We start from the raw sequence: 11,333 nt of genomic DNA, 5'->3' as shown, positions 1-11,333 counted from the left end.
ACATCAATCTAAAACACTGAAATAATAAAATGGGCTATACGTCATCAGTACCAATTTTAAGAATTAGCCAGACAACTTAAGCTGGGGTCCCAAACTCCTTTGGGAAACTGATGGTGGAATGCGCAAACCGATAATTTACAGAAAATCTTTCTAACACGTATTTAGTCCTAAAATGCATCTCCTTGGCTATCGTTCAATTATTTAACAGCAATTTAGACTTCTGTCCCGACGGCACACTGTGCAGAAGCAAGCTCATTCTCCAACTGGTTAGTAACATCAGCACTATCTACCGGTGTCGGCGGACGTACAGTTTCATTCGGTTCGTGTGGAATCCTTGGCGGTTTCTGCTGCTTTTTCATCTCCATCATACGATTTGGCCGGATCGGTTGGAACAGTCTCAGCTCGGGTGGCGTTTCATCGTTCGTGTAAAGTTGATCACAGAAGTAGATGCGCTTGATACGCACGTTGGCATGTATTTGCAACCGGACCGTCTCCACATAATTTGTGCCGTAGGCTTTTCGTGTAAAATCAGCCAAGTTGATCTGTATTTGACCCCAGCCCGGTGACAAAGATAATGGTATGAAGGTGCTGAAGTTATCCACACGCGTTACACTTTGGTAGTTGGAGAAACGTAAACGGCGCAGCGATTGTCTATCGTCCAGAATCTGTCCAACAAAACCGAATAGATGCAAGAATTAATCAATATCGGGATTGGAGAATAGGAAAAATCACACACTAAGCCTCACCTGAATTTCGAAGGAAAAAAACTTCTTCATATTTTTCACCAACATCACAAGAAACGGCAGTTTGATTGAGAGCGATGGACAGGGCGCGCATGGTGCTACCATGAAGGTGGTGGCGACGTTTACGCCGGTCAGCTCGAAGGCCAACGAACGTGTATGCTCATCGGTCACACGTCTAGCGTGGCCATTTTTCGTATGCACGTCCCAGATGGAAAGTGGCTTGCTACCGCCACTACTGAACACCGTAACGAATCTATGCTGGAAAGCGTTCCGGAACATTGTCACAATGTATGTGCAGTAAAAAAAAGTATCAAAAAAAAGTACTTATTAGGAACTGAAACACTGCACCACATAACTCCGTTTACAACCGATTCGCCTACCGGGCAAAGTTTGCTACGATGCAATAGTACACAATCGATACTATAGTACGCCAACTTTGATGAAACATATTTCGAAAGCTAATAATAACGACTGTTGCACCTCGGTGAGGCGTTTTGTATTCTGAAACTTAATGTAAACTGTATTGAAAAAAAAACACACCTTTTCATACAACATACATCATGGGCATGGAAATTCGTCAAACGATAAAGCGCAAACCGGTGTGGGTGTGTTTTTTAATGTCGAAAGCTCAAACCCAAAATCCTTGCAAGGACGACCATCACGTTTTCAGACAACCGATAATTAGTATATGAGCTGCTTGTTTCCTGTCATTGTTTTGCAAACTAACCGATCGATAAACGTTCAACATCGAAAAGCTCCCGATGCGAATTATTATGAAAACGAAAGCAAATTCCACCGTCAATCAGAAAAATGTTCGGGGCAAAAGTTCTTCCCCCTGATGGCGGGGTTTTCCCTCTTTGCTGACCTACATTAACCAAACAAATCGATTGCTGTGCTATTCCGTGCCAGTTGCCATGGAAACCATAGCGTTGGAAAAACGTGCAGTTTGGCATCTTGATTATTTCTTCCGAGCTGTGATATTGGTGGGACAGTAAAACCTTTTTTAGAACGTCTGTGATTGTGTTTATTTCTTAACTTCGTACGCATTTGTATATTTGCGTGGAACGAACAACGTAGCGCCTCTTCATATCAAATTCACCGTCACATAATGGATAGAAGCAGTTTCCAGCAGCAGCGTAAAAAACGCCGTGAGGCTAAACGAAAGTCGGGTGAAAAAAAGAAACCCAAATCGAACCGATCGGAGGAAAGTCTACATCCCAGTTACACCAATTTACAGCCACCATAGTAAGATAGAGGGCTCGATTGTTTATTCCCATCACCCCACGGCACGATGATGACTTAATCGGGTTTTACTTTCAGCTCGGCCATCTGTCGTCAACGGTATCACGCAAATAACGTTCTTTACGAGCAACAGTTCAACCACGAGTTGAGAATGCTTGAGTTGATGCAAAATTCGGCCTACGATTCGATGCGGTTCCACCGGTACGTAGCAATTAGCGCACCTTTCATTAGTCTTTTCATACTAATTACCCATTTTTTTGCAGTCATTTCGCCATTACTACCCTTTGGCCACCGTTGCACACACGCAAGGAGATCGAATATGTGTTGGATAAGTTTTTCCGTCACTCGGAGCGACAAACTCGTCGTTTGCATGAAATTATGAAAGGTCCTGTTCATTAATTAACGTTGTCTCCTAATGTTCTTTTTTATCGACAAAAATATGTTAGCACAGTGATATAGAGTTTAGAACTTGCTAGAACATGCTTCCCATTGACCAGTGCTGTACCAGGTTCAAAACGCCTGATTGTTTGGCTTTGACGAAATGAAAAATAAATTGAATACTAACAGGCGCACGTACTCAAGATACAACCAAACGGCGAATCGTTGAAGGGAAAGGTCTTAGCAAAGTTTTTTATTAATAAAAGTTTTGTTCCAAAAACAGTTTCTTTCTGAAATGCAAACTCTTTTAAATATAATATTGATTGAATTTTAAATATTGTAACTGTATTAACCGGTTTGGAGGAAATATTTACGATACAAAGGTTACACTATTTGTCCATTACCATTTCTACTGTTGCAATTCACGTTCGATGGGCTAGTTTGGTAAGTGGTTGGCTAGTGGTTTGGATTAACTTTTGCAGATGGTTGATGTTTCCAAAGAGAATTCCAATCGTCTACACGTTTCCTTTATATAATATTTTGGACACATTCGTTGCTAATAAATACCATTTTGTAATAGTTGTTCCAAGCTGAGCAAAACTAGTATTTGTAGTATTCATTCAAGACAATGTTATTTAATTCTATTTTAAAGGTGGGATGGTGATCTTTCGAGTATTTGTTTGTGTGTATTATTCAAGAGAGTCCTTCGCTATTCGATTGATTGTGATAAAGTCTAAGGTCTAGCGATTAACGGTGTATTGTTTTGGCTACGAGTTCACTCATCATCCCTCCATACATTACAGACGGTTAATTTTGTTTCGTTTATAAGCCCTAAATAACGATAATCAGACTTCAAACCGATATATGACAACTACCCGGTAAGACGAATGTTCAGTTATCCGAATTTACGGTTGTGGTCTACTATTATCCCTTCATTTTCTAATATTAATATCAACCCACTTCATCTTATCATTCCTCCCGCGCTTAGAGAGCTTCGTTTTACTCATCGACATTTGTTTACCGGTGGTTAAGCTTGCACTATATGTATTATATTTTGGTACTATAATTATTCCCCTTTTTCCTGTGATTGTTGAAGTATGCGCAGTTTTCTTGATCAATTCCGGGGTTGGTTTTCGGGACTAATGTACTGCTTTTGCTTATGGGTATAATGTTTGTACAAAAACTGCGAAAAATAAAATTAAATTAAACTAATCATAACCATTCCTTACTCATGCTACATATCACAATAAGACAAAAATTATGCTAACCCCTGTCTATCACTTAGAACATCGATATCTCGTGCATTTGTTATACTAACTGTATACTAACTTAAGAAAAAGCTTCGAGAAAAACAGTACAGAATATATAGCATCCTTGTTGAGTATTACCATTAGACAAAAAAATGCCTAGTACCTAAAAATTGGAAATATACTAATAAGTTGAGCAGGATTGAAACATATCTGGGCAAATAGAGAACCGTTAGCATTTTTCCGTCAGGCATTTCTCGCCACACTGGTACGAAAATTTTACATTAAAAATATATTATTCGTTTCTAAGAAACTTTCACTTTCTGCTAAGTGGGGTATGCCTTTCTTTGTATACATTGTTTGCTTTAGTTTAAAGGTACACTTTCTTATCCCACCTCAAAGTATCTATGTTACACTATACAAAAAATAACCAACTCTATGATAAAAACAATGAACACAAGGTCGTATGAACAAAAAAAAACATAAACATTAACGTCGACCAATTAATTTGTTCATTCCGGATATACCCGCTTTGCATATGAGAATGGATGAAAAAAGGATAAATATCACCGTCCGCCATCAGCTTCTTCTGCTAGTTGTAGCCACCTTAACCAGCCACGGATCCAACCACGGGCGTAACGATGGCGCTCGAGACCGGGAACAAGTGTGTCATGATGGCAAAGTAATGTACGTACGCAGCGAAAACCACGAACAGATGCCAGATAGCATGTGCGAACGGAAACAGCCCGTCCGATTTAAAGAACACGATGCCTACAATGTACAGTATGCCACCAAACTTTAGCTCGGACATTCCGGTAAATTCGTGGCCCCAGAGAACAATCACAACCGACGGTCCGAGCCCGATGACAACGTAAAAGAACGTTTCCAAACACTTGTACCGTTCGTGGTACATCTGTGGAACGAAGGATAAATGAATTAAAAGTATGAAAACTGCTACTAATCGTACGGATATTGGCAATATTTTACCTGCTGATAGACAATACCCAGCACCGCCATAACCCAAACACTCCACTTTACCACTGAAACGATTTGTGGGTGGGTCGTGTGGCCTAGACTGAGCCACGGATAATACGAGCCGGCAATGAAGATGTAAATCATGGCACGATCGCATCGATGCAGTGCATCCTTCAGTGGGCGATTGTGATTGCAGTAGCAGACACAGTGGAAGCAAGTCGATACGAAAAACAGCATGGATAGCGCGGCACCGTAAATGACGGCGGCCAACGTTTGCGCTGGCGTGTGGCTTCGATCGTAAAGCTGTAATCCAGCATACATCGAGGGTAACACCCAGGTCCCGTGTGTGATTATGTTAGCAATATGTTCAACCTAAAAACGAAAAACAAATACAAAAAGCCATTAGTTGCTAATCACCTCCAATTGAGCGGGACAAAGTGCGCGCAATGATTCATAGCAGATTTGATGGACGATCACCGGCAGGTTCCTTATCGGAGATGATTTACAGACAGCAAAGCATCAATCACTTGCCCTTTCGACGGTGAGCTTATCAAAAGACTTTAAAGTAACATTATCTCCAGCAAGATTCGTCGATGTCGATATCTCTGCCATAAATCTACAATCACGATCTTCATCACTTGCCGATAAGAAAGCAGCTGGTTATCGCACAAAACCGATTTACCTTTGTCGGAATGTAAGCACAGCCGGGTGCCGCACGTGGGTTCTTCAGCTGTACCGCTTTCAACTGTTCCCACGGTACGCTCGTCAGGTCGTATCGTAATCTTAACCAAAATTCCAGTCCTGCCTTACCGGCACCAGCACCAAGTGAGCTACCGGTGGTATTTGGTACACATTCATCTCCCAGCGGACCGCAGGAGTTCATCGTGCCTTCGTATCCGCAGAGCTTGAAATCACCGTTCGGTGTATGTGCGGGCGAAGGAGATGGTCGGGACAGATGGGCACAGGTTTTCGTTGGCGAGTATTGACTCGGGCCGTCCATCGGGTCATAGATGGTGGGCCCTTTGCCTGAGTAGGCCTCATTGTAGATAGTTGCTCCCGCGCGGGAAATGAGACCATCTTGCATGTTTGATGTTGGGTTGAAGTTTAGTTATTCTGGTCGTGACAGCGAAGAAAGCCGTTTCTTTGGTTCGCACAGAGCGCGAGCTGAAAGTACAATAGAACATTAATTGATTTTACAATGGTTTTTACTCGAAAAGTTCTCTTGTTTAGACACTTTCTCTTCTCAAAAAAGTAATACATTTTCTACTGCTCTTAGGAGGATCCGATCGAGATAAGGCTTTCGGTTCACGATAGTACCCTATATTCACTCGATTCTTGTGCGCACATGGAACAAGTATTCTGTTAACTTTAAACACGATCCGCCGAATCAGTGGAGTGCGCGATAAACAGCTACATTTGTTTACAAATAAACACAACGCTTACCATAATCATTTACATTCGACAGTTTGTATAATGTTCGCTGGTATATTTCAATGCATTTCCTGCCCGTTATCTGTTGCCCGTTTTTTCTGTTCCTATAATCTTCAGACCGGTTTTAATGACCTGACCGCGTTCGCAATATTTACGCGAACATACGTGTTCGTTGAGAATTTGCAGACATTTAGCGGCAAACATTGAATTGACCATGCTTTAACAGCATGCTAAAGGCGATGTGAAGTGAGCGGGAGATGCAAGATAGAAAAAAAGAAATCTTCCACTCAAGTGACCCATGATGACCCTCTGTCGGCAAGAGGTACTCTCAGGCGCCTCAGACAGATTAGCAGCAAATGACGCACGAAATCTTCTCCGTTTAATGTTGCTCTATCCGAACGGTGTACGGTGTGTTTAGAACCATTAACCATCTGCTGTGCTCAGCTGGGAACAAAAAAACAATCTCATGAATGATTTACTCACTCACAAAGCTCAACCGAAGATACAGAGGAAAAAGACAATTTCAGGAACGTTTGGGTTATCTGGAGATGTTAACTTACTATCGGTAAGTAATCTTATAGGGTAGGAAAAGATAGAAAGACATTTTTGGACGACATGAAAAATGAAAGGTCGTCTATTTTAGACAACGCTACAAAACCACATTCCTTCACGCTTTCCCTCACATCTTGACATTCAAATCCAATTAGGCCAATTACCGGCGTACTCGAAATGTTGGTGAATCTCTGTACGTAGGATAGTTGGCGGAATGATGTTGCAAAACCTACCTAAGCCCCATCGGTACAACACCTGTTCTATAAGCTGTCTTTCACAATCACCCTGAGGCAGCAATGCTCGTGGACGAACCACCGGGAACGTACAGTGTAATGGGCTTGCATTGAGATGATGTTTATTTTTGGGTTAGTAAAACAAATCTTTCCGATGCTTGCATGATCTTTTCAATGAACCACCGAAAAGGGTGTGTAGCAATCACGGTCAGGGAAAGGATGGGAAGAGTTACAATGTTGCAACGGGTAGTCTGGGGATTTACAATTAGCTTACATACATCAGGGCATACAGGTTCATTGGCACCTGTAACTATGGTAATCCTCTACAGCATTCATTACAGCAACATGTGTGATCTAGAGAATGGTGTGCGAAATAGTCTCCATAGTATCGTGTGAATGAATCTAATCAATCAACCTAAGCAGTCCAATCGGGTTTTGGTCGGATTGAGTTTGGGTTTATGTGCGAATGTAACGAAACATATCCAGCAAGGGTTGTGTCCTTCCGTAACACGCCGTGTCGTACGTTTGCGATAAAAATAACTTAACGACCAGCCAGAGAATTGGATTACGGCACGAGAACACGCGCGGTGGTCAAATATTTTGCCGCCGGTGACCTAGTGTCTGTTAGTGTAACAGTAGTTAACAGGTGGTAACAGGATTTTCCGCTTTGTTTCGCCAAAGGTTTTAGAAGATAACGACCATCAAGCAACTGGCTTGTGACGAGGACGATGGTTACGCCGGCTTGATGTATTAAGCGGGATTTGTCTAAATCGAACAGATACACCAAATCGAACGAAACAGGAACCACGCGATAGGCGGAATGTCCACAATTTTACAAATAGCTTCTCGGAAGATAGATTAAGCTTTTGCTCGATTGATCCCCGGTCACGGCCGCATGGTGTGCACATGCTACTGATAAGTATTTCTGCTCTTGCTACGTGCATTTTGCATGGCCGGTGTCTTCATCCTGGAAAAACGAAAACATCTCTCGGTTGCACTGGTGCTGATGCACAATACCCTGAGTTTCATTGCCTTTGTGAATTAGTTAGTGTCGTTAAAGCTGGAAGCCATACCATATAACAGAGGGCTGTGGTCGTAATTTGCTATCGTGAGCCGATTATTCAATTACCCATTGCCACATGATTGGGAGAACGTTTCCAATGCATTGGCTTGCAGCTCATTCTCTGGCACGGCTCCATAGCACGAAACCATGGCTGGTGCAAATTCCGCATGGTTTGGTTTTGGTACAGGGGCACACTACTGGATAGGGGAGATAATTATCTACTGGCTAATGCAACCTCGCCTCGGGCACTTCTTGCAACATTACTCACTGGCGCACACAAAAAAAACACACACAGCATGGAAAACTGCACAGCATGCAATGGTTTTACGAAATCAGGTCTAAGCAACACTTTGGTAATACGAGTTTGAGCAATAGATGTACAGTAGGTTCACGGCATTGCACATGCACTTTTCGAGAAGGCCAATAAACACACACTCCAATGTGTGCAGAATTATGCTTCGCAGTGGGAAAAGTAGGACAAACAGATGGACTTCTTGTAGCATAAAAAAACATGCTACACCACGCAAAGCAGAGAGCAGTTTTTCATATGCTTCTTTGGCCAAACTGCAAACAACGACACGAGGCGCATTCTGCTCTTTTATCTGATATTTTGAAATAATTCACCAAAGCCTTTGATTCAAACTGGACAATTTACACTTTGTTTAACATTTCTTGAAACACATACTTTTGGTAGAAACGGGAGCGAAGCGTGCACCACCAGAAGAAGTCAACAACCAACGAACGAATGAATGCAAAGTGTGTGGTCTATGCGAGGAGCCTCTGACAGCTGGTCGGCAAAACATGAAACTGTTTTTTTGACATGGCGGGTATAAGCGGCCAATTTGTGACCTTATATTTCATTGGACAAAAGCTGGTGATAAAAGTATGAATGAAAAGTATATTAGGGTGTAATAATTATTATTTTATCATTGTTTTGTTGGGCTGGAAACCTTTTCATGTTGGAGCAGAGCGGCCGAAAATGAACCAAACGCTTGAACGATGATTATAAACCAGAACAACTGTCATTTTCGGCGGCGTGTTTTGCAAACCGGTATGAATGTTTACGTCGCGGTCAGTAGGCCTTTTTTTGTTGTGGTTCAAATAGAAAAGCATTTAGAATAGTAAAAGCAACTATAAATGATGGATTCTGGACTTTCGAGTCGTAATAGCACGCTGGGCAATCAGTACTCCAGGTCGTACATGAAGCAGGATAATGCCAAACAACAGCGCAATTCGCTGCCAATCTACTCGGTGCGCAAATCGTAAGTCTTTCCACACACCCACGCGGTTTGCCGGTGGCTAATATTGTTTGCAATCTCCCGTTCAAACAGTCTGATGGAAATGGTACGGAAGTCAACCACCATCATCGTCCTCGGTGAAACGGGAAGTGGCAAAACCACACAGATGCCCCAATTCATCTATGAAGCCGGACTGAACGGAGACAAGACTATTGCCGTCACGCAGCCCCGACGCGTGGCTGCCATTACCGTGGCGAAGTGGGTTGCAATGGAGATGGGCACCAATTTGGGAGATTTAGTGGGTTATACGGTGCGCTTTGAGGATATGACATCGGAAAACACACAGATCAAATACATGACCGATGGTATACTTTGCCGTGAAGCGCTGTCCGATCGACAGCTACGCAACTACAACGTGATCATACTGGACGAGGTACACGAACGAACTGTTGCGACAGACGTGCTGCTCGGGGTGGTAAAAAAGGCGCAACAAATACGTGCCCTGAAGCGTATGGCCCCGCTAAAAGTTATCATTATGTCGGCCACGATGGATTGTGACCACTTTGCGAACTATTTTTCCGACTGTCCGATCGTGTATCTGCAAGGTCGTACGTACCAGGTCAAGGTTTATCAGATGTTAGAAAAGATCCACTACATTGAGGCATGTCTGAAGACGGTGGTGGAAATTCATCAAACGCAACCTGCTGGAGATGTGCTGGTGTTCCTTACAGGGCAGGAAGAAATCGATGCCACGGTCAACAAGATGCGTCGGTTAGCTAAGGTAATTTTGTGGGAGAGTGAATGCTTCATGGGTGTTTCTTTGTGACAAATGAAAACATTTTAATTTCAGAGCTTTCCGTCGGACCTTCCGAAACTAGCAGTATATCCTATGTACGCAGCTCTACCACAAACGCAACAATTGGACGTTTTTAACCCGGCGCCATCCAACGTTCGGAAGGTTATATTTGCGACCAACATCGCCGAGACGTCCATTACCATTAACGGGATCCGGTACGTAATCGATTGTGGGCGGGCTAAGGTGCGTTCGTACGATCCCATCACTGGAATGGATATGCTGAAAGTGTGCTGGATATCACAAGCGCAGGCCCACCAGCGCACCGGACGAGCGGGTCGCATTACAGATGGAATTTGTTTCCGAACGTACTCCAAGGAAGCGTACGAACATTTGGACAAAATGACAGCACCGGAAATTCTGCGTTGCAATCTCTCAGCCACTATCCTTAACCTGCTCGTGATGGGCGTTAACTATAAGGATTTTGACTTCATCGATAAACCACCGGAAGAAGCGATCGTTGGCGCACTGCTGGAGCTGAAGGCACTGAATGCGATCTCGTCGGTAGAGAATCCCATTCTCACCGCGCTCGGTAGCAAGATGGCTCGCTTTCCGCTCGATCCCAAATACTCCAAGATGTTGCTTTCGGCTCCGAAATTCGGTTGCCTGGAAGAGATGCTAACAATCATTGCGATGCTCTCGGGCGAGAACATCTTTACCAACAGTGCGCAAAAGCGCGAACAGATGCTGATCGCACATTCGAAGTTTTACGACAAATCTGGTGATCACATCACGCTGCTGAAGGTGTTCAACGAATTTAAAACGAAAGCAAAACCCAAGATGTGGTGCTTCGATAATTTCCTCCACGAACGCAATCTTACGCACGCCACCTCAATTCGTGAGCAGCTGAGCGAAATTTGTAAAGGACTAAACATTCCAAGCAGCTCTTGCGGCATTGATACAATACCGGTAGCGAAATGTTTGCTGACCGGGCTGTTTGCCAATATCGCCACCAAGCAACCGGACCATCTGTACTTGACTTCGACCAGCGGGCTGAAAGCGCGCATACATCCGTCCAGTTCCATCTCTGGCAAACTGCGACCGCCGGTTGTGATCTACACGGAGCTGGTAGCAACGCGCCTAAACTATCTACGCAACGTAACCGAGATAGAACCAGCGTGGATCGATGAAGTTGTGCCAAATGTTAACCTACGCCAGACAAAAAGCTTCAATGACCACACGTTTCGAACATTTCAAGGGCACAAATGAATATTGCTAAAGTATTCCATAGGTTAGCTAGGTAATTTACCAGTTATGTAAAATCGTGCATGATGAAATTCTTTACTCAGTTCGACTAGATTGCATTTTGGAGCACTTTTTTTGTAAAATACAAGTTATCCTGAAACGGTTTTCAGTTTGTAGAAGTCGACACATTTCT

The 11,333-nt window shown here is 43.2% G+C and overlaps 4 protein-coding genes across 4 annotated transcripts; 2 read left to right on the top strand and 2 right to left on the bottom strand.

Moving 5' to 3' along the window:
* Window positions 1-212: 212 nt before the first annotated feature.
* Window positions 213-1,022, bottom strand: LOC128304956 (cilia- and flagella-associated protein 20-like). Its single transcript, XM_053042206.1, has 2 exons — window positions 747-1,022; window positions 213-665 (listed from the first exon to the last, which is right to left on the bottom strand). The coding sequence occupies exons 1-2, from the start codon at window positions 1,020-1,022 to the stop codon at window positions 213-215; spliced, it is 729 nt and encodes a 242-aa protein (XP_052898166.1).
* A 768-nt stretch (window positions 1,023-1,790) lies between these two features.
* On the top strand, window positions 1,791-2,506 carry LOC128304774 (uncharacterized). Its single transcript, XM_053042004.1, has 3 exons — window positions 1,791-1,988; window positions 2,064-2,186; window positions 2,249-2,506. The coding sequence occupies exons 1-3, from the start codon at window positions 1,852-1,854 to the stop codon at window positions 2,382-2,384; spliced, it is 396 nt and encodes a 131-aa protein (XP_052897964.1). The 5' UTR covers window positions 1,791-1,851; the 3' UTR covers window positions 2,385-2,506.
* Window positions 2,507-2,712: 206 nt separating this feature from the next.
* Window positions 2,713-5,717, bottom strand: LOC128302533 (monocyte to macrophage differentiation factor). The gene is made up of 3 exons (XM_053039374.1): window positions 5,268-5,717; window positions 4,598-4,957; window positions 2,713-4,523 (listed from the first exon to the last, which is right to left on the bottom strand). Exons 1-3 carry the CDS (start codon window positions 5,667-5,669, stop codon window positions 4,218-4,220), a joined length of 1,068 nt encoding a protein of 355 aa, XP_052895334.1. The 5' UTR covers window positions 5,670-5,717; the 3' UTR covers window positions 2,713-4,217.
* A 3,222-nt stretch (window positions 5,718-8,939) lies between these two features.
* Window positions 8,940-11,303, top strand: LOC128303535 (ATP-dependent RNA helicase DHX33). Its single transcript, XM_053040518.1, has 3 exons — window positions 8,940-9,126; window positions 9,196-9,883; window positions 9,953-11,303. Exons 1-3 carry the CDS (start codon window positions 9,002-9,004, stop codon window positions 11,162-11,164), a joined length of 2,025 nt encoding a protein of 674 aa, XP_052896478.1. The 5' UTR covers window positions 8,940-9,001; the 3' UTR covers window positions 11,165-11,303.
* The last annotated feature ends 30 nt before the right edge of the window (window positions 11,304-11,333 follow it).

The sequence above is a fragment of the Anopheles moucheti genome, chromosome 3 (assembly GCF_943734755.1).
Source record: "Anopheles moucheti chromosome 3, idAnoMoucSN_F20_07, whole genome shotgun sequence".
NCBI classification, from domain to species: domain Eukaryota; kingdom Metazoa; phylum Arthropoda; class Insecta; order Diptera; family Culicidae; genus Anopheles; species Anopheles moucheti.
The sequence above is the reverse complement of the archived record's forward strand: the minus strand, read 5'-3'. Positions and strand labels throughout refer to the sequence as shown.